Source organism: Phasianus colchicus, chromosome 5 (genome assembly GCF_987193195.1).
Source record: "Phasianus colchicus chromosome 5, bPhaCol1.hap1.1, whole genome shotgun sequence".
NCBI lineage: Eukaryota > Metazoa > Chordata > Aves > Galliformes > Phasianidae > Phasianus > Phasianus colchicus.
The window spans coordinates 27,223,594-27,245,721 of record NC_143440.1 but is presented as its reverse complement, the minus strand read 5'-3'; the positions used below and the strand labels follow the sequence as shown (position 1 = coordinate 27,245,721).

Sequence of the window (22,128 nt, the reverse complement as noted above, 5' to 3'; positions counted from 1 at the left end):
CACGTACGAACGCGGCGCCATTTTCCACGCGCCCTGAGCAGCGCCTGGCGGCAAGGCGCCTCTCCTTTCCCCCTTCGGCAGCCGCTGAGCTGCAGAGGGCCGGCACCGCCATTCTGTTCCCGGCTCCGAGCACAGCGGCGGAACGGAGAGAGCGCAGACTGACAAACGTGCCGGTCATGCCGGGAGCGAACGTGGCAAAAGGGAAGGCGGCGCGGCGGGGCAGCCCTTTGTTCGGGGGGACCGAGGCCAACCCGCGCTGCCCGCAGTCCCGCGAGGCCCGGCGCTCGCCCCGCAATCCCCGCCGGAAGCAGCCCCGCCGGGAGGGGCGGGGCTGTGTGGCGGCCATGGCGGCGTGCGGCGCGGAGGAGCGGCAGCGGGCGGGACGGCTCTCGGCGCTGTCGGTGTACCGCCGGGCGGCGGGGCCCGGGCGGCTGGAGCGGCGCCGCCGCGGGACGCCGCTGCCCGCGGGCGGTAAGCGGAACAAAGCGCGGCTGAGGCGCGGCGCGGCGGGAGGAGGCGGCCCGGAGCGAGCTGCGCCGCCGCAGAGCGCCGCCGTCCCCAACCGCGTGGAGCGGGCCGGGAGCCCCGAAGCCAAGCGGGGAGACCTTAAGACGAAAGCGAGCGGCCCGCCGGCCGACGCTCCGGCCGGAAACCTCGAAACCAAGTCGCCAGGAGGCCCTTTGACGACCTCGGGCGGCCCGCGGGCCGAGACTCCGGCCGGGAACCCCGAAGCAAAGCCGCCCGGAGACCCCGCAACGAGCCCGGGCGGCGGAGGCGTGCCGGGGCTGCTCCGGCGGCTGGGGCGGCTGGAAGACAGCCGGCGGCGGGCGGCAGAGCTGTTCCGGTGGCTGGTGGCGCCGGTGGCACCGGAGGAGTTCGCGAGGCGGCACTGGGAGCGGGCGCCGCTGCTCGTGCAGCGGGGTGACCCCGGCTACTACGCGGGGCTGTTCTCCACGGCTGACTTCGACGCCATTCTGCGCAGCGGTGACGTGCGCTTCGGGACCCACCTGGACGTGACCAGCTATGCTGAGGGGGTGCGGGAGACGCACAACCCCGTGGGCCGGGCGCTGCCCGCCGTCGTCTGGGACTTCTACCAGAACGGGTGCTCCCTGCGGCTCCTCAGCCCCCAGGCCTTCTCCACCACTGTCTGGCACTTCCTCTCCATCCTGCAGGAACACTTTGGGAGCATGGCCGGGGCCAACACCTACCTCACGCCGCCAGGCACGCAGGGCTTCGCCCCTCACTACGATGACATCGAGGCCTTCGTGCTGCAGCTGGAGGGCAAGAAGCACTGGCGCGTTTACAGCCCCCGGACGAGCTCAGAGGCACTGCCCCAGTTCTCCAGTGCAAACCTCACGCAGGCAGAGCTCGGTGAGCCCCTGCTGGAAGTGGTGCTGGAGGCTGGAGACCTGCTATACTTTCCCCGGGGCTTTATCCACCAGGCCGACTGTCTGCCGGACGCACACTCGCTCCACATTACAGTCTCCTCCTACCAGAGGAACTCCTGGGGAGACTTCTTGGAGAAGCTCCTTCCTGCTGCCCTGCAGATGGCCCTGGAGGAGGATCTTGAGTACCGGCAAGGGCTTCCCATGGACTGCCTGGGGTACATGGGGGTTGCCAACTCAGATGCAGTCGATGCTCGCCGAACAGCATTTGTGGAGAAAGTGCAGCACCTGATAAAGAAACTTGTTGACTATGCACCCATTGATGCTGCCATGGATCAGAGGGCTAAGTCGTTTCTTCACGACTGTCTCCCCCCAGTGCTTACACAAAGTGAGAAACAGCTGAGCGTGTATGGCTTTCCAGCCCGGTGGCATGATGGAGGGCCTCGCAATGTTGATATACTAATAACAAAAGACACAGAAGTACGTCTTCTCCATCATGGCATTGTTAGATTGTGCAACGAAGAAGCAGGCGTGATGCTATATTACACAACAGAGAACTCAAGAGTGTATCATAAGGAAGACCCCAAGTACCTTGAGATAGATCCTGAGTACACAGACAGTATTGAATTTCTCCTGTCCTCCTATCCAAACCACGTCACCGTGGATACCCTCCCATGTGATGCCTTGGAGGACAAGATTTCTCTAGCCACGCTCCTGTTTGAGAAGGGCATTCTGACTACTAAGAAGCCACTGGTGCAAGTGTAACTCTTATTTTTTAACAAAATAAAAATACATTTGTTTAGAAAATACTGTCTCTTGTTTTCACATTACAGCTGCTGGGTGTTAATGCGCAGTCTGATCTCAGCATCTGACCTGGAAGCAGAAGGGCTTTTTGACCTGAGTAGAGAAACAATGTGATCTGATTAAAATAAGCATCTGCTTTAAGAGCAGCTCTGTACATTGCTTTGCCAGCCGTATTACTACACGTTAAGTAACTTGAGAAAGCAATGAACTTTTTTTACAGTCTGTTAGTGTTTTTCATTTATTTTTTTTTAATTTTTTTACAAACTGTTAGTGTTTTTCAAGTATTGTAAAGCAGCCTGAATGACGGTGGGAAGTACTCTTACTACTTACTTACATTCAGATCTGGTGATGGTCACTGTATTTGCAGTGGGAGGTGCTATTTGGGTATGATCCCATAAGAAAGACTAAGACTTGGCGAGGTAACAATTTAAAAATGCTATTAGAGCTAACATTAAGAGCACTGATAGTCTCAGGTCCCTTTAGATACTGAGCATCAGACAGGACTCCGACCCACGTACACAATGCCATGCAGATAGCACATAGCAGAGATCCTTCTCTGTTGGTCACTGAACCTATTACTGGATTTTCTTAAGGGAAACAGCTCTATTTATCATGTTTATAATCAGGCAGAAATGATATGTGCAAGAAAACTTGCTGCACTGTTAATATCTAACAAGATATTTGCTGTTGATAGTAAACTGGGAGGAGCTGTTGACTCTCCTGAGGGTGGAGAGGCCTTGCAAAGGGATCTTGACAAATTAGAGGGCTGGGCAATCACCAGGCACATTAAATTTAACGAGCAAGTGCTGAATTCTGCACCTCAGATGGGGCAACCCTGGCTGTACATACAGGCTGGGGAACAAGAAGCTGGAGAACAGTCATGTGGAAAGGGATCTAGGTGTTCTGGCTGATGGCAAGTTGAACATGAGTCAGCAGCATGCCCTGGTAGCTAAAAGGGTGAACTGTACCTTCGTGTACACCAGGCTCAGCACTGCAAGCCACATAAGGGGAAGGATTGTCTTGCTCTGCTCTGTTCTGGTATGGCCCCACCTTGACCTCTTTGTACAGGTTTGGGCACCACAATATAGGCTGTAAAACTGTTAGTGAGTGTCCAAAAGAAGGGTACACAGATGGTGAAGAGTCTAGAAGGGAAAATGTGAGGAGTGGCTGAGGTCCCATGGTTTGTTCAGCCCAGAGCAGAGAGGTCTGAGGGGAGGCCTTGTGGTGGCCTATAGATCCACACAAGGGGAGTGGATGGGCAGCACTGGTCTCTGCTCTCTGGTGACAGTGACAGAACCTGAGGGAATGACATGGATCTGTGTCGGGGAGAGTCAGGTTGGGTTTTAGGAAAAAGTTCTTCACCAGAGGGTGGTCGGACCCTGGCACAGGCTCCCCAAAGCAGTGATCAGCACTAGGCCTGCAAGGTTCAGCACTAGGCCTTCAATAAATGTCTGGACAGTGCTCTCAGAAATATGGTTTGAACTTTGCATGGTCCTGTGTGGAGCCGGAGATGGAATCCATGCTCCTTGTGGGTCCCTTCCAACTCAAAGTGCTCTACAGTTCTACTGTACAGGAAAGGCCATGCAGGCAGCATACTCAACAGCACTGAATGGGAGTTACTCACAGGCTTCTCGAGTCAAAAACAGCTGACCAAGTGAGTCCTGCAGTTAGAGGGCCTGGAGGCCATGCTGTATGTGGAATGTGGCACATGCCTGGTCGTGCTCAGGTTAGTTGTACTGTGGATCACTGATTTCTTGATGTACAATGGTCTTCTGGTCATGATAACCACACTGATTTCCACTGAGAAAAATGAGATGCCTAAATCACAGAATCACAGAATTGTACGGGCTGGAAGAGACCTCTAGAGATCATCTAGTCCAAGCCCCAGCAAAGCAGGCTCCGTAGAGCAGGTTGCACAGGTAGGCATCCACACAGGTCTTGAATAGCTCCAGAGGAGACTCCACAGTTCCCCCAGGCAGCCCATTCCAGTGTTCCATCACCCTTACCATGAAGAAGTTCTTACATACATTTGTGCAGAACTTCCTATGCTTCGGTTTCTGGCTCTTTCCCCTTGTCCTGTCTCTACACACTGCTGAAAAGAGTCTGGCCTCATCCCTTTGCCTCCCACACCTTAGATATTTGTAGACATGTTATTGAGGCCTAGTGACAAACTGAATTCTGTCTTGCAACAGTGAAGTGGCTGTGCCATTTAACACTTCCCTGAGCTGTTCCATTAATTTCTTTTGCAAGACACATGCCCCCAAGTGCAGGCTATCTGACTGATGTACTCTTATATTTGAGTCCTTCCACATGAGCTAGGAAATGGCTGCATATGACCCGACTTCATAGGTTGTTTCTCATATTTCTCTAGTAAACCCCTGTTCACAGATGTGCCAATACAATACCAGTAACATTGAAAAGAGGGGGACTGCAGCTGTGCCTTTCCCTGAATCTGTTGCTCCAAGGATAAAAACTAGTAAGCCTGAAGGCAGATTGCTTGTGCCTTGTGTTTGGACTTACCATTTGGAAACAGTGCCTGTGGCAGTTGACCTGACAGGATTTGCAGCTACGGCCTGTTTCGCAGCAAGACACCAGGCCCGAGCAGAGCTGCCAGCCTTTGGAGATGCTCCCACAGTGCCAAAGGACCAGCTGTCATGAGCTTGCCCTGCTGCAGTCACTAGCAGAGCTGCAGCTGTGGCTCCAAGCAGCCTTGATGTCTATCAGCACTCGGGTGTCCCTCACTTGCAGTAACTCTGCCTGCACGTAGGATGGTATGGACAAGGACCATTTCAGTGGGGACCACAGATCTCCCCAATGTGGAGCACTAGGATTCACCAAGCAGCCAGAACTTCCCTGCCTCATCAGGCAGTAGGGTTGACTGTCACCCCTGCTGCTTGATGCAAGCCCTCTGAAAACAATAGTCTGAGGGATCTGGGAAAGTGTTTAATCAGGCCAAATTATGGCTAATAGCAGGAAAAGCTCAGCATGCCATAAGGCAAGGCAAGGCTTGCTTGGACTGTATCCCTGGGATATACCCAACAGATGCCTGCTATATGTGCCTGTTCCTCCAGAAGCACTGGTGTCTGAAGTGCTGGAGTGCAGCAATACAGAGCAGGGATGTGTACTGAGGTAAATGAAGCAAACACAGCAGAAGACCTGGTGGGCGCCAACACCCCTATATATTCTGTGCAACTCCTCAGCATATCTCAGTATCCCCACCAGTTACCTTCAAGTGCAGTCCAGCTACAAAGTCGTGCTGACATTTGGCTCGGGTTGTATTCAGTCCAGCATTAGTTGACTGAATCTTGAAGGCAGCCTTTGAAGTACTGAGAAAACCGCTCTTCTCAACAAGCTCTAAAGGTACAAGTCCATTTGCAACTCCTCCTCCTCACTGCACAGGCAAGTTATTTCTCCAAAAGGAATTATTCTGTTAAACAAATAAACACAAACCTTGTAACTTCAAAGAAAGAAAATCCCCAGTGCTGAATCTCCTTTCTCACCATTGTACCAAGTGATAAGGGGTCAATTTTGAAACAAATGACCTTCTGAGGTGGGGGACAGGGCCACTGGAAGTTCACTTAAGACCAGGAAGATGCTTGCAAGAGATTTAGGCTTTGTTCTACCCTGAGCATGCCTAGGTCTGAAGGACCTAAGCTAACAGATGCCCTTTCATTTATGGAATTACTGTTGTTCACTCCTGTACCAATTTAAACCCAATAACATGACTTCACATAGAGCTGCCACTAGAATTGCATTTACATTTCCTGTGATTTCCCTGATCTTTCTCAATCAGACATTAAGAAAAGGAATAGTATTTGAATTGATCTTAACTGCATAGATTATATGCAATATGCTGTTATCTCCCTGGTGGTTTGTGAACTTCAGATAAATGTCTGTACTTTCCAATGAACTATGGTCTCCTCATCTATATACCATCTTCAGCTCTTTGGTACAGAGATTTCACCACGTATACAGTGAATGCCTCATCTCAAATGGAAACATCTCCAACTGCTAAATTGCAAAAAGTATACAATGGGGGGGTGTTAGAAGAAACGTGCTGGTGTCCTCAGTTAAGAGCTTTGAGGCTGTTGGGCATAACATCTTCCCTCGGGAAAAGCTGTGTCTTCTGTACCTTGGGTTCACCTGCCCTCTGGAAGGACATGCTCTGCCTGGTAATTTCTACTTCTGGTGCCAGTGTGCTCTGACCATCCAAGAAACTCTGCTGCTTTCTATAATCTCCTCCCAAAAGATTTCTATCTTCAGCTTGGTACTTGGATTGAAAAATCTTTCTTATGTAAGAGATCAGAACTGGCAAAAGAGAATTAGAAATGAAACTCCCTTCCCTACCCAGCCTATTTTGTAACTGATTCTCTTGACAGACCCAGCCAACGCCCTCACGCTAACAATGCGCTCTCTCATAAATGTTGCCATCATCTGGTGAGAGGTGCAAGACTGTCCCACGCCTACAGTTGGCTGAAGACAACCATGCTACCTTAGGATTGTTTCTCAGGGGTGGGCTTGCCCTGGGCAGCAGTTTATGGAGGAGCAGGCAGAAGCAAGCTGCCAAAATGCTCCCAATCTGTGGTGTCCATTGTCTGCAGTTCTGTAGGCAGCAAAACAGAAACCTGTCTTGTAGGGAGCCTGCTGCTTGGCCAAGTTTGGGAGATGGCAGGGAAAGCTTGTGGGAGAAACTGGGTCCAGTCCTGCAAGGAGCAATTATCAGCAGGCTGATTTGGCCTGAGGATCACCGCCACAGAGTATTTGCACACTGTAAATCAACTGCCAGCACTGGGCAGAGCTGACAGCCTTTGGAAATGCTCCAATGGTGTCAGAGCACTGACTGCACCGAGCACGCCCTACTACAGATAGTAACAGGGCCGCAGCCACAGTTCCAGGCAACCCTGAAAACTTCGCAGCCAGAATGGGCCCACACAGTCCCTGCCCAGGATTCTCCTCCCTGTGTGTGGGAAGCGGCACTTGTACAAAAAGCTCCAGCCCACATGCAAACAGTGTGAAGCAACCTGGGGCCACGGGGCAGATGATTGCCCTCACGGCGTGCAGACAGGTCTCCCGCTGTTGGCAGGGCTGGCTCTCCCGCGTCGGCCTCGCTTGGCAGCCCCTGCAGATCCCTGGGGTGCCCACATCTCGCAGCCTCGCTTCCACAGCAACCTCCATCCGCTTTTCCCCAGCCACCCGCAGCCTCTTCGATGAGCCGCTGGGCATCGCCGTGCAGGGCCTCAGCCCGCGGCAGCAGGTCACCCTGCGGGCGTCCCTGCGGGACGAGGCGGGCGAGCTCTTCGAGGCCCACGCCCGGTACCAGGCGGCGGAGGACGGGGAGCTGGACGTGGCCCGCTGCCCCGCGCTGCCGGGAGGCAGCTTCAGCGGCCTGGAGCCCATGGGGCTGCTGTGGGCGCTGCAGCCCCGCAAGGCCTTCTGGCGGCTGGTGAAGAAGGACGTGCAGACCCCTTTCCTGCTGCGGCTGGAGGTGCTGGAGGGCCACGGGGATGACTCCGGGCGGCTCCTGGCCCAGGCCCAGCACGAGCGGGCGTTCCTGCGCGACGGGGTGCGCAGGGTGCCGGTGCGGGACGGGAGGATCCGGGCAACGCTCTTCCTGCCCCCCGGTGAGTACCAGCTGTAGCCATCCTTTTTTTGCTAAAAGTATTGTGCTTGTCAGGGCAAGCTATTTCATGACCTACATAAAGAGGAGCCCATGAAAGCTCCATCCGTCTTTTCCTCCCTACCATCCCACTGACCCATTTGACTATCATTTACATTCACCCAGCCTGAATGCTTGAATGCTAGAACAAGGTTACAGAAACAGGCAAAGAAATTATTCTTTCTGAGAGCCAGAGGGTATAAATGTGGAGGAACACACAACAAGCAATGAGTGTGCCAGTAGTCCTCTGGAGCTGAGAGGCTGAGATAAAGAGCTGTGCAGAGAGACTATATGCCAGTCCTGTCTTGTTGCCCAGAGCTGGCTCCACATGAAAAGCCAGGGAGTCCTCCTCCTGGAGGGCTTGGAGTATGCACCCTCTTCCCATGGCACTATATGATGATCATGGTTCACTGTGTTTTAAAAGTTCCTTTGTTGGGACCCATGGCCTATGGACAACTCAATTATGTGAAAGGTGAAAGATGAGGGACTCCAGAACTTTCATGGAGAAGAAATCTTTCCAGCAGAAAAAGACCAACACTGAACAGCTTTAGTAAAGGATTTCCTTTTGGAGATGTATGACTTGCTCAAGACACCACCAAGTTTCAATATGTGCTTGGCTGCTAAACAGAGATCTCCTTGCCAGAGTCCAGGGTGTGCTGACTTCTCATCCTCAGCATCCCCCTTGGCAGTGAGGCCAGGGCTCCTTCCCCTGCCTGCTGACCAGGAGATGAAGAAAGCTGCTTGCATACATTTGGTTTCCAAACTTTCCTGCTTCCCTTCACTCATGCTGCTTTACAGTAAGCTGGCTCATTTTCTCAGTGTCCCCAGGCTCCTTTAAACAGCGTGTGTTTTAAAATTATAAATCTTTGCCAGTTCCTGTCTCTTTTTTGCATAGAAGGATTTTCCTAGGCATAGAATAGAAGGATTTTATTTTCATCCTGCAGCCATTTAGGAGTTGGATACCACTTAGCAAACAACCTAAAGCCTGAAAGTGGAGAGTCCAAATGGCTTTTGCTACAGTGCTGTCCCACCTCCCTTGAGAATCCCCACAGACTTACCCAGTATTAGGACGTTTTCTGTGTATGTTTAGTGTAAGCCCACAGTGTTGTGCTACACTCAGCTGAGCCTTGGGTCACAGGCAACTGCAGTCCTGCTGTCTGCGGTACCCGGCCACTGCTTTGAATGCTCACAGTCTATGTAAAGCCAGTAGATGTGCTGTCACCTGCATGCAAACAGCAGAGAAAGAGCAATGGGAGAGGTCTTTTTAGCAGCCAACATCAAATTGCTGAGTGACTTGTCATGTCCTTTCCCCCAAAAATAGTCTTCTGCAGTTCCTGTTGTGCATCTGGTTTTATGTGTTCTAAATCAGAGAAACATTAAAAGGACTAATATCATGTGATACTGCTCTTGTCTGCTGCAGGACAAGCCCCCTTTCCAGGAGTCATAACCATAGATGGACTTGGAGGAGGCCTTTGTGAGCACAGAGCCAGCCTGCTGGCCAATCATGGCTTTGCCACACTGGCCCTGGCTTATTATCAATATGAGGATCTGGTTCAGAAGCCAACCAAACTCCATCTGGAATATTTTGAAGAGGCATTGAACTACATGCTGCAGCACACACAGGTAGTAGCATACTCCCTGCCCTCTGGGATTCAGAGAATGCTTCTTCTCTGGAGTGCCTATCCCTTCGTCAGAGTTATCACTGGGGGAAGCTGCTGGATGCTTGCGCAACCCCATGGCTGGCATCTGCAGGGTATCTAAGCTCTAGAAAAGAGGAAGGACTAAACAGATATGAACTGGAAGGTGGTGGAAAGAGATAAATCACGCTCAAAAGAGACAGCTGAGACATAACAAAGTAGAAAGGTTCAAGTAGGAGAGCCTTCATGAATCACCACCATTCTTCCCTTCTCCTTTGGGGCAGGTGTTTAGCACTTGTCCAGCAGAAAAACTAATCATTGCCATTCCCTGTGCTGTTGTGTAAACTCTCAACATTACACAACATCCCCTTCCAGTAATTAGCTGTTGTGTTTTTCAGCTCATACTGATGGGGCTTTCCTCCTATCCACCAGGTAAAGGGACCAGGGATCGGCCTGCTCGGTTACTCCAAAGGAGGTGATCTGTCTCTCGCCATGGCTGCCTTCCTGAAGAATATCACAGCAGTAGCTTCCATTAATGGCCCTGTGGCCATTACAGCTTTTCCTCTCTGCTACAAAGATAAAACTATTCCTGCTTTGATTTATAAGGAAAACCTTACCAAGGTTTATGATAACAATATCCTTGATTATTCTGATGTTCTTGATGACCCCTTTAAAGCCCCTGGCAACCAAAGCCTGATCCCAATAGAGAATGCTGAGGCACATTTACTATTAATTGCTGGACAAGATGATCATATTATCCACAGTAAGTATTATGTCACTGAAGCCTCCAAATATTTGCAGGCTCAGGGGAAGGAAAATGTTCAGACACTCATTTATCCTGGAGTAGGGCACTGCATTGACCCTCCCTTTTCCCCTTTTTACCCAATAGGAAAACATCCAGTTTTTCACAAACGAGCTGTCCTGGGTGGAGAGCTCACAGCTTACTCTAAGGCACAGGTTCATGCTTGGCTACAGATACGGGCTTTTTTCCACAAACATTTAAATGACAAGTGATGCATGTACAAGAAACGCACAACTTTGAACAAACATCTGATGAATTATTTTACAGTTATCAGGTCAACTCCCTTTCCCAGCTGTACCAATACAGCTACAGTGTCTTCAGTGACTTTGCACAACCATAACTCAGAAAAAAATTGGTTTTCATTTTGTATTACATTTTTGGTCAAGTGTCAAGAAAAGGAAGGGAGAATAGGTGATAGGAAAAATATTCAGTTATTTTTCTCATCTGTTTTCTATTTTTATATTTGACTGTGCTTTTCACATTACTGTGGCCTCCACATGCATATGCTATCCACGACTCATACTTCAAAGCCAGACCTTTCAAACACTAATTTTGGTGCATGGACTTCACTATTGTTATGGTAAAAAATCATAAATGAAAATGTTTCTGAACTCCAAGATGCTGGAAGTGTGCAATAATGGATGTTATGGTGAGGATGTCATGGTCTCTCTGGTTAGCCTTCTGGAAGGGTTATTTGTCTTCTATTTCCATCTCCCCTTCAGTAGAAAGTGCTCTGCTTCATGTATACTTCCAGCTCTAACATGTCATGCAAAAAGCCAAATTTACAATCATTGTGATCGTCTCCCATAAAATGTGGAAACTTTGCAGCTTTGTTATTAGAGCTGGTTGAGGTCAGACTAATGAGGGAACGGAACTAGAGCAGCTCATACAGGAACCAAAGGCATGAAGGGACCCTTCCGCCGAGTCATGAGACTCAGAGTGCATTCTATACTCCTTTTGGTGGCCTACGTGCAGCTAGATCCAGTCTTAGTCTCAGTCTTGGTCAGTGGTTCACATCTTAACAGAGTTTCTCCCATCCACAACTAACAAGATAGTCACAAACAATTACAGACAAATTAAAATTAACTCTCCAAACAATTAAGACTTTACATTTACCCCAATAAACAAGATCTTCCTACAAATTTATCAGTTTCAATTAAATTTACTTTATCGTTTTTTCAGGTTCTGGACTGACTTGTATTTAAAGTCAAAGTGGTAATGTCAGAGTACAGCAAAGAGCCTGCAAACAATCCTCACTGATATCCCAATAGGGAGTGCTTTTTCAAGTGCTTTACCATTTTTTAGGGCTGCACTTGGGATCCTCAGGAGCCAGGCTGTAATTCTTTCAAGCTATAGCACAAAATGAGCCATTTGAGTCATGGCACCGTGACTGCCAGAAGATGTGGAGACTCCAAGTGTGTAATAGCCCAAATACAAATTAAGATGGATCAGAAGAAGCCTTATTGACTACAGTCACATAAGAAAACACTGGGGCAGCATCAGCTCCTCTGCTCCCCTCTTCTGTCAGATGTCTGCAGAGACCTCTCTTAAGTACTGTTTCCAATAAAGGAAAGAGGTGAGGAAAATCCTTCTAATGTTAGCGAAGTTAGTTGTCTATATTCTTGGGAAAAACAAATTCTATACAACTATGAATACGTCTGAAAGGCCAAATCCCTCCATGCCTAGCAGGGATGCAGTCCTTTAGGAGCTTGTTAGCTGACAAAACAGAGAGGGCTCTTTGATAGTCCTGTAGGAGAGGCACACTGGTATTAGCTTAGTTCACAACTGGAGGTAGCAGTGGGCGTTGGAAATGATCACAGACTGCTAGCTTTTGTTTGGATAAAATTCTCAGCCATTCCTTTCAAATGTTACGTATCAGTAACTTTATCACTGTACTCAACTGCTCTAGATCTGTTGCCAAATTAGTCTGACCTCAACTAGAACCTCAACTAGATCAAGAAGAGTGTGACTTTAGCAGACCCCTACTGTGTGTGTCTCCTTCCTTGGCTCATAGCCACTGTACAAGCCATATCATTGTGAATAAAATGAGAGCAGACACTCAAGCCTCAGGTGGGAGATTAAATGCATTGGTCTTAGTGGGACTGAAATGCAGGCTGAGACCCTGGGAGGGCTGTCATCTCAATTAGTGTGATTAAAATTTGGGCTGAGATTTGAACAGCAAATCAACATCTTTATACAAAAATAAGTCTTACAAGTAAATAGAAGGTACATTTAAAATTACAGGCTGACAAAAGTCATTTTGGTGAGGATAATACACAGGCTGGGATACCCTGAAATTTGACCTTATGGGATGTGTGTGTGTGAAACTGAGTACAGGTGGGCACTGGACTGTCCAAAATGAGGGAGGTTGCCCTTAATGGTGGCCCAGCCCAATACAAAGATTACTCTCAAAGTTACTCAAAGTAAATTGGCAATGTTGTTGGTCTTTTTGTTTGTTTTGTTTTCATAATGAAACAGCTATATCTGGGATGATCTTCCTCAACAGTTTCCCTTTGAGACTTTCAAATTTGATAAAATATGGGAGGAAAAAAAAAACAGGAAAAAAAAAAGAAAGCAAGGTAGCACACACTTATTGTGATGCTTTTTTTAGTTGATAAGGTGATGCAGCTGAACAGTGCACTAAATCACTCAGAGTCTAGAAAACTCCCAGGAAAAGCTAAGACAATAAAAATTTAAAAGCAAAATTGCTTGATCAACTAACAAAACCATCTCAACATCAATATATTTCTGTCACACATACTGCTGCTCCTGTACAGCTAGATGTTGTGGATGGCCTTATCATCCACTTATTATGTTGTGGATGACCTTTAATACCCTAAATCTTTAGGTTATTTTTCTCATCTAGCCCTCCTCATACCTTCCAGATAACCTGGATGAACAGGGGAGGAAATCAAGTCCACTACTAGCTCCACAAACGAACCCTATTTAAATTTCCCTGTTGCAGAGGAAATTGTAACTTGTCTCCTTGGTACCAGGACTTCTTGCTCCACTTCACATGCCTCTGACTTTCTGCACATTGTCTTGTCTTCTGAAGGTGTGGGTATTGCAGGATAATCCATCCCACCTCCTGTTACAACTTCCCTATGTTTCTCTTGGACCTATTTCTGCTTTTCTGTTTTTCTTTTAAGCCCTACTGCTCCAATTCACTCGTCAAGCAAAGATTTATCATTCAAACTAGGATGTGCCATTATCATTACCCCAACTGAACATTTATTGATGTTCCACCAGTGCATCAGGAAGAATTCATCTCTCTACTCTATGTCTGGAAGTATGAACCTGCATAGACACCTATCTCTCCAGACCCCTCTTCTCTTCAGGACATCTTAGTGCAAGTATCTTCCCAGATTTGTCTTCTCACACTAACGAAGCACATCGCATGCTAAGTGATGAACCTCATACTCAAATTGGGAAATGCCTCTCCCGTGTGTTCCTCATCATCCTATCTCAAAGAAAGCTGAGGAAGGTATCTACTGGTAACTGATTCCCTATTGCAGCCCCTATGGATGGTAAATATTGTGACCATCTTTTATTGAACAGCTCCTTTATCCAATGGCCTGATGTCCAGAATGTACCCTTGCTCAATCCAGATCTTATCCTTTCTGTAGATGGCTCTTGCCTCCGTGACTCAACTGGAAAACTTGCTTCCAGCTATGCTGTCTGTGATGCATGATATATTGCAGGATATTTCCTCTGTTCCTTCTTACAAACTGCTAAACTTGCTGTTCTTATCTGTGCCTGTGTTATGGCACAGAGCCAATCTGCAGCTATGTACACCAACTCTTGCCTTGTTTGATTGCATATGATTTTGGTCAGCTTTGAAAACAACATGGTTTTCTTACATCAGCAGGTTCCCATGTGAAGGGTAGTTGTTATGTGGATGTTCTTTTACAAGCCTTTCTACTATCTTCTTTAGCTATTGTTAAATGTCAGTCTGCCATAACTCTATTCCAGCCATTCCATTTGGCTGGAATAGAGTTAATTTTCTTTATAGTAGCTGGTACCATGCTGTGTGTCTGTCATGGTTTTGCGATTTTTGGTTATCGGTATTCCACATCATAACATCATGTAGTACACTGGGAGTTGGGAGGGAAGATTCAGGTTAGATGTCAGGGGGAAGTTCTTTGCAGAGAGAGTGGTGAGGTGCTGCATCAGGCTGCCCAGAGAGGTTGTGGATGCCCTGTCCCTGGAGGTGTTCAAGGCCAGGTTGGATGGGGCCCTGGGTAGCCTGGTCTAGTATTAAATGGGGAGGTTGTAATGCTCAAGTTCCGGGCACCTGGCCGGAAGAGAAGAGCTACATACCCAGGGGGCTTTGTGGTCAGAGAAGAGATATAACTCCTGGCAAGGGGTGCTCTTCTTCATCTTCCTGCTGCTGAACCAGACTGCACATCTCACCTCAGCGTTATGGTGAGGCCTATCCACCTTTCGGACACTCTCATATTTGATTTATTGGCTTCAATTCTAATTATATTGTATTATAGTGTGTTATCTTGCATTCTGATACTATATTTAGTAAATTAGTTTGTTTCTCCTCAGATCATTGCCACTCTTTTAATTGCTTTGGGGTCTCCTGTTTCCCTTTTCCGGAGGTGCAGATTTTGTGAAATCCCTTCACCCCGCTAGTCACAGAACTGGGCCTGGATTTAGGAGGAAAATAGTGTTGACAGCACACTTATGTTTTAATTGTTGCTGAGCACTGCTTCCTCTAAATCAAAGATGTTTTGGCTTCTCAAGCTACCTTGCCAGTGTAGAGCATGGATGTGCACAGTTGTTGTTTTCTTTCCCTCTTTTTTTTTCTTTGTTATTAAACTATCCTTATCTCAGCCCATGAGATTTCACAATTCTCTTTAAGCTATGGGGGAAGGGAGAAAGCAAATGGCTGTGTTGTGCTGAGCTGCCTGCCAGATTAAACCATATCAGCTTTTTCAAGAAAGGACCCAAAATAAGGACTTTCTGTTGCACACATTGCGTCAGAACCAGAGACACTGTCTACTCCTTGAGGCAGCTGAATAATGTGATGATTATTTGACAGGTATAGGCCAGACGCCAGCACTGTGTGGTGAGCTGTAACTCTGACACTGCCACAGTCAGGATGTACCCTTTTCAAACATTTTTGTCAGCTTTCTTGGATTCCATAGTTCTTTGGAGATGAATTCTAAAACCATCAGAGGTGGCAACTGCGACAGGTAGCTACATCCCATACACCTATATCCTCCCATACACCTTGCTACCTGTAACCATCCTGCATCGTCGCAGATTTCTGGGTAGTATTTTTAAATAGTTATTTAACCTTAGACAAAACCAAAAACATATGCAAGAGACAATGTAATAGGATCAGTCTGCTGTGGTTTAACCCAGCAGGCAGCTAAGCAACACACAGCTGGTCACTCACTCTCTCCATGCACAGTAGGATGGAGAAAGAACTTGTGGGTTGAGATAAGGACAGCTTAATAATAAAGAAAGAAAAATGGAAAATAAGAAATATTGACATGAAAAATACCACAAAAGATGTGACATACAATGCAATTGCTTACCACCCACCAACGGAAGGCCAGCTAGTACCCGAGCAATGGCAACTAACTCACCCAGTTTTATTGTTGAGCACAATGTCATACAGTATGGGACATCCCTCTGCCCAATTTCGGTGTCCTAGCCGTGACCCCTGCCAGCTCCAAACTTTTCTGTAAAGCACAGCAGTACTGCTGTCCATACTATACCTGTCCATAACAGTTGCCTAGTCCATAACACAGGCCAGTACACAAAACCAACACTTGCAGCACATCCCAAACATCAGACAGAAGTATATTTTGAACACAGCAGATACACATCCTACAGATGGTTAAACACTGTAATTCAGAGTACGTGTTTGCAGTCCTTTATGAGTACTCAGGGTTGCAAACATACTGATGCCGCTACTACGGCCAAGAAACTTTTAAGAGACTTGATACTTTGATTTGACATTTCTTTGCTATAGATAGTAATCAAGGTGCTATTTTGACAAACCAAATGATTAAAAATATTTGCACAGCTTTAAACATTAAGCAACACCTGTGTTATGCCTCAGCCCAGCAGTGCAGAAGGAAGAATTTCTGACCTGAGAAGTGAATTGGCCAAGGTATGAAACAGGACTGAAGCAGCCAGAAGCACTGCTGCTCACATGTATGCAAAGCACGGTAAACAGGACGCACAGCCCGTCACCTCAGGAGATTCTTAAAGGATGGCCGACGTGCCTTCCTCATTCACCACCTGAAGAACAGCATGAACTTGGCCTGTGATTACCAGGCGTTTTAACATTAAATTATTGCAGATCCCTAAAAAACGTGGGATATCTGTCTATCCTCAGGTGAAGGAAGAAGCTCTCTTAGTGCCCTCCTTCGGACCGTGCCACGCTCTGCAGCTGGAAGACGGGCTTTAAACGAGGCGCGCCATCGACAAGTACCTCGGGTCCGAGGGGAGGGGAGGAACACACGCATCCTGGGCGGTTCCCATCCAACCGCCCCTTCCAACGCCCCGGCAAGGAGGCGGGGGCAGGCAGTGGAACAGCGCGGCCCGCTGGAGCGGCCGTCAACAGGAAGCGCCGTGAGCCAGACGTGAGAGCCCTGCACTTTGTGCCGAGCGTTTGAGAGGCTTTAAAGCCACAAGGGGCGGAGCGCGGCAGTATAATTATAAGTATTTAATATTGCGGACCCACCCACCGCTCCGGTGCGGGCCGCCCTCCGGATCCCGCCCGCGGAAGCGGACGCGCCGCGGGGCCGTGGGGCAAATGAGCGCCTTCGGTGCGTGCCGAACGGGCTCCCGCTGCTGGCAGGGCTGGCCCTCCCGCGTCGGCCCCGCTTCGCCGCACCGCAGCCTCCTGCGAGTACCAGGGGCGTCCCCGGCCCGCCGGATCTCCTCCATGGCCGCCACCATCCGCTTCTCCCCAGCCACCCGCAGCCTCTTCGATGAGCCGCTGGGCATCGCCGTGCAGGGCCTCAGCCCGCGGCAGCAGGTCACCCTGCGGGCGTCCCTGCGGGACGAGGCGGGCGAGCTCTTCGAGGCCCACGCCCGGTACCAGGCGGCGGAGGACGGGGAGCTGGACGTGGCCCGCTGCCCCGCGCTGCCGGGAGGCAGCTTCAGCGGCCTGGAGCCCATGGGGCTGCTGTGGGCGCTGCAGCCCCGCAAGGCCTTCTGGCGGCTGGTGAAGAAGGACGTGCAGACCCCTTTCCTGCTGCGGCTGGAGGTGCTGGAGGGCCACGGGGATGACTCCGGGCGGCTCCTGGCCCAGGCCCAGCACGAGCGGGCGTTCCTGCGCGACGGGGTGCGCAGGGTGCCGGTGCGGGACGGGAGGATCCGGGCAACGCTCTTCCTGCCCCCCGGTGAGTACCGGCACGGCCCCGTCCGTCCTCCGCGGTGCCGCCTCATCTGGCGGTGTCTCCCCGAGAGGCCCCTGGGCGCGGTGCCGGGCGCAGCGCAGATTTAGGCCTCCCTGGCCAACGCAACGGATCGGCACAACCAACTTTCACCTGCTTGCCACGCTCCTCCTCGTGTACCTTAGCTACGAGGTTCCTCTCCAAAAGTCCTAAGTCCTGACTGTGTTGGTTCCTTTCCTGGCCTTTCTCCAGATCCCCAGCTTGGTCATTTCAGAGTTGCTGCAGCCCAAGCTTCTTTTGGTGACAAATTTGCCCTGTTTCTCTCCGTTTGTGAGTAGAAAGTCAAGCAGACCATTAGACACATTCACGATTATGGCATTTCTGTCGTAGTTCTGATTGCCTTACAAATCCTGTGTTGTCCTCCCGGCAGCTGCCCAGGCTTATGCTATGCAGTTCTCTGTAGGAAGCCTCTTCCCATTTCTCATCTTTATCTGGTGCTCATTTACAGCTGTCACCAACACCACCACATTCACAGCTTTAATTCTCCCTGTGACCCAGAGGCTCACCAGGCATGTTTCTGTTTTTGTGCTGGAACCCTATGTGGTCAAGGAGCATCTCTACATAGTATATGCCTTGCTTTCCCCTCCCGTGCCTTTTTCCCTTGCCTGTCCCTGGTATCTTCTCAACTGTAGCACTGCAGTCGTACATGTCCTAGCCAGCACCTTCTTTCATACTCCCCGTGGCTGGTGGTGAGTTTCCAGTTGTTGTCCAAGTTCTGCACACTCACGTGTGGAAGCAGAGATGGAAGTCTTCCTTGTATCCTCCCTTCCATAGTCTTCATCAGTTTCCTGCAATCCCTCTCAGCCTCTCTCATGAGAGTGGCAAGGCTGGTTGCAAATATTTTCTTCCCTTAGTGCCAGAATAAACAGGCTGTAGTGCATTTACACTGAAACTAAGAAGCTGGAACCATGGCATATGGGATTTTGGGGTCAGTTTTTTGAGAAATGCAGTGGGGAAAAGACTCCTGGGTATTTTTGGAGCAGAATTTATGTTTGCAGTGAGTTTACATGATACAGACAGCTAGCTGTGACTTATCATCCCTTCCCTGTCAGTCATGTGTTTCCTGATGTTCACTAAAACATTGGCAAGGCAACTGTTTTGTACCTTTGTTTAATGTTTAATCTTGAAGCAGTGCAGCCCTTTACTGAAACGTGGCACAGAATTTGAGATGCTTACTACCATTGTGTGCTTTTGTGTGTGTGTTTTTTGTTTTTGGTTGGTTGGTTTTTTTTGAAGGCACATTTCCAGGCCTATGAATTTGGGATATAAATGAGAAATGATGGGTCAAGGTGTCCCATTTTGTTATCTCTTTCAGGAAACGGTCCCTTTCCAGGAATTATTGACTTGTATGGCACTGGAGGAGGACTCCCTGAATACAGGGCATGCCTGCTGGCCAACTATGGCTTTGCTGTGCTGGCACTGGCTTTCTATGGCTATGAAGATCTCCCCAAAGAGATGAAGGAGATCAACCTGGAATATTTTGAAGAAGCTGTTAACTATATGTTACAACACAACCAGGTTGGTATAGACACTGACACAGCCTCACTACAGGGAACTGTCATTAGTCAGCTCCTATCAGCCTGCAAGTGGGGCAAAGCTGTTGTATTTAGAATAGCATCTCTGTTCAAGTCAACTAAAAATAATTCCTTTCATATCTAACTCCTATTACAGTGGCTCTCTACCAGATAATTCCAGTTCTTCCTTTTGTACTGGCCAGGTGACATGGTGACATGGAGTCACATACTAGTTATTTCTGCTTTGTTCAACCCAGTGTCCTAACAAGGGAACTAGTTGCCTTGAGGCACATCAGACTTCCATTGGGACTTTTAAGTTTACATTCCATAGAATGTTCTTGAGGACTAAATGTCTTTTTTAACCTTGGAGCACGTGATATGCTTCTGTGATCTGGGGCTCAAGGAAGTCTATAAATACACATTTGTTGCAGCATATTGTAGTAAGCTGTTACAGTCACTCCAAACATTGGTATGTGGTGCATGTGGTTTTTGGTAGCTGGCTGCAAACTCAGCTGAATTCCTAAGCTGGCACCTCCTGGAAGAGAGCCCTGCTTAGCTCTGCATCTTCTTCCAAGTAGCTGCACATGACAATAGCTAGAATTCCACATGGCAATGTCTGGCCTCTCTGAAGAGCTCAAAATAAATACCTTCCTCAGAAAGGTGAGTAAAGGCCTTGGTGGCTGTTCTGTTGCAATAACCCTAACTGCTTATGCCAGCCCTATGCCCCAAAACTTGCACTTTTTTCTTTTTCTTCTCTCCCCTGAGAAAAGTATTGTAGACTCTTGTTAATGCCTTCACTGATGCCTCTCCCATGACATATTTTTAACACTTGGCAAAATTTTAGCCATGTTTACAAATTTCCCCCTTCAAGCAAGTCTGTGCTTCAGACTTGGTAGGTGCAGAGCTTCTCATGCTGGTGACAAGGTACAAAAGATACTAAATTTCAGCATTTTCTCAGAGCCTTTTTAGCCCTGGGGGTCTTGGAATGTAGGAGCTATTGTGACATTGACACCCTGAATTTCAGCACCCTGTAAGATCACTTAGCTTTCCTATTATAGTTTGTTTGTATAAAAGAAAATGAAGTTAACCTGTACGAGGCCTTGTAGTTCTGTTAGGATGCTGCTGCAGTCTCAGCAGGGCTTCTGGTCATAAACCAAGCACAGAACAGTGCTGCAGGGTTCCTTGTACGCAGGACCTTAGATGCCTGTACCTGCAGTGCAGATCAGGACAGGCTGTGCTGACACGGCAGCACTTTCAAGAAATGGTTTGCATATTTCATTGATGATGATTTCTGTTTCTTTACCCTTCAGGTTAAAGGTCCCGGGATTGGGTTGCTCGGTTTCTCCAAGGGGGGTGACTTATGCATTTCAATGGCCTCCTTCCTGAAGGGCATCACGGCCACCGCTGTGATCAATGGCTCTGTGGCGAACGTGGGCGCAGTGGTCCGCTACAAGGACGTCACCATTCCGCCCCTCGGTGTCAACCCAAAACGTATCAAGGTCAGCAAGTCTGGGATCGGTGATATCATCGATGCCCTTAACAATCCGTTAGAAGGGGCTGACCGCCAAAGCTTTATCCCTTTGGAGAAAGCCGAGTGTCGCTTCTTGTTCATTGTTGGCCAGGATGATCACAACTGGAAAAGCGAATTCTTTGCAACTGAGGGGAGCAAACGTTTGCAGGCTCATGGGAAGGAAAAGCCTGAGATAATCTGTTATCCTGGGGCAGGGCATTATATTGAACCCCCTTTTTTCCCAATGTGTGCTGCCTCAATGCACCTGCTGGTTGGCATGCCTGTAATATGGGGTGGGGAGCCCAAGGCGCACTGTGAGGCACAGATAGATGCCTGGCAGCAGATCCAGGCCTTCTTCCACAGACACCTTAAGGGTGAGCGTTCCAGGACAGCCAATAAGCTATGACGTGATTTGGGTTACTATACAGAGGAAGATGCTAGTGTTCCACGTTTTTTCACATTCTGCGTTTCACAGTTGTTTTGTTAAATGGTTCTGAATGAGAGCAAAGAACATCAGAGAATAAACAGTTGATTTTTTTTTTTTTTCCTGAGCAGATGATGGCTGAGAGCTGCATCCTTTTCACACCTTCCTCTAACACCCAGTGATATCTTGGCTTCCTGTTGTGTAGTATGGGAAGGATGTGGAAATGTGATGATGGCAAGGCTGGGTCTGTTTTGAATGCAAGTTTAAGTGGAAAGTAAATCAGCTGAGAAGTGGGATGAAAATTTACTTACCTTGTAATATGTCTTCCATAGAGGAAGTGTGTTGGATGCTGCTGTCCCTACTGGAGACGGAGCACTTTTTTTTTTTTTTTTTGTCTGAAAGCAGCTGTTCTCTCTATCTACATCCAGTAATCCTATGTCACTGAGTTGTACGTCTGCCTTAACTCTGTCCATTTTTGAGATCTAGCGTAGAGCGTGCCTCCAGGGAGAGATGACAACAGCCCACAGCCCCAAAGTGCATTTTGGACACACACGGTAGAACTGAGAAGGTAGGCTTCCCCTCTGGCTCTCTCGGAGGAGTGGGGAGCAGTGGGGTTCTGTTTGGAGATGCTGAGCGGTTTTTGGCTCCCAAGCACGCACTTGAAAGAGAAAACAACGTTCGGTGCTAGGGAGGTGCTGGTGACTCTTCGCGGTTACCTGAAAACCCCTTCAGTGCCTTACAAGGGCAGGCTGAGCGCACGCGGCTAGCTGGCTGTATCCAGCGTTCCACTTGCGCGTCCGTTCCACGGGTTATTATCGGTGCACCTTGCACTCCGCGCTTTTCTACTTCATTAAAGTGAAACGTTAACTGGAGCAGAGGTTGGTTTGTGCACCCGGACGGGACGCAGCGGGCGGGCAGCGCTCCGGAGCCGCTCCGCCGCCCACCCGCAACCCGGCTCCCAGCGGAGCG

At 48.9% G+C, this 22,128-nt stretch overlaps 3 protein-coding genes and 1 long non-coding RNA gene across 7 annotated transcripts; 3 read left to right on the top strand and 1 right to left on the bottom strand.

Moving 5' to 3' along the window:
* The first annotated feature begins 325 nt into the window (after window positions 1-325).
* RIOX1 (ribosomal oxygenase 1) lies at window positions 326-2,192 on the top strand. The gene has a single exon (XM_031593590.2). The coding sequence runs from the start codon at window positions 345-347 to the stop codon at window positions 2,148-2,150; it is 1,806 nt and encodes a 601-aa protein (XP_031449450.2). The 5' UTR covers window positions 326-344; the 3' UTR covers window positions 2,151-2,192.
* A 100-nt stretch (window positions 2,193-2,292) lies between these two features.
* LOC116229242 (uncharacterized) lies at window positions 2,293-16,926 on the bottom strand. Of its 4 annotated transcripts, none has more exons than XR_016466884.1 (4): window positions 16,397-16,734; window positions 8,904-9,067; window positions 5,416-5,616; window positions 2,293-4,007 (listed from the first exon to the last, which is right to left on the bottom strand). It is a non-coding gene; the product is annotated as an uncharacterized LOC116229242 (long non-coding RNA). The 4 variants fall into 4 exon arrangements; XR_016466883.1 differs by lacking the exon at window positions 2,293-4,007 and adding an exon at window positions 16,742-16,926 and having other exon boundaries at window positions 4,014-5,616; window positions 16,397-16,548; XR_004166973.2 differs by lacking the exons at window positions 2,293-4,007; window positions 16,397-16,734 and adding an exon at window positions 16,742-16,915 and having other exon boundaries at window positions 4,014-5,616.
* Window positions 7,228-12,767, top strand: LOC116229241 (acyl-coenzyme A thioesterase 5-like). Its single transcript, XM_031593589.2, has 3 exons — window positions 7,228-7,810; window positions 9,266-9,468; window positions 9,915-12,767. Exons 1-3 carry the CDS (start codon window positions 7,228-7,230, stop codon window positions 10,494-10,496), a joined length of 1,368 nt encoding a protein of 455 aa, XP_031449449.2. The 3' UTR covers window positions 10,497-12,767.
* A 2-nt stretch (window positions 16,927-16,928) lies between the features above and the next one.
* Window positions 16,929-21,284, top strand: LOC116229240 (acyl-coenzyme A thioesterase 1-like). The gene is made up of 3 exons (XM_031593588.2): window positions 16,929-17,657; window positions 19,027-19,229; window positions 20,536-21,284. Exons 1-3 carry the CDS (start codon window positions 17,066-17,068, stop codon window positions 21,139-21,141), a joined length of 1,401 nt encoding a protein of 466 aa, XP_031449448.2. The 5' UTR covers window positions 16,929-17,065; the 3' UTR covers window positions 21,142-21,284.
* The last annotated feature ends 844 nt before the right edge of the window (window positions 21,285-22,128 follow it).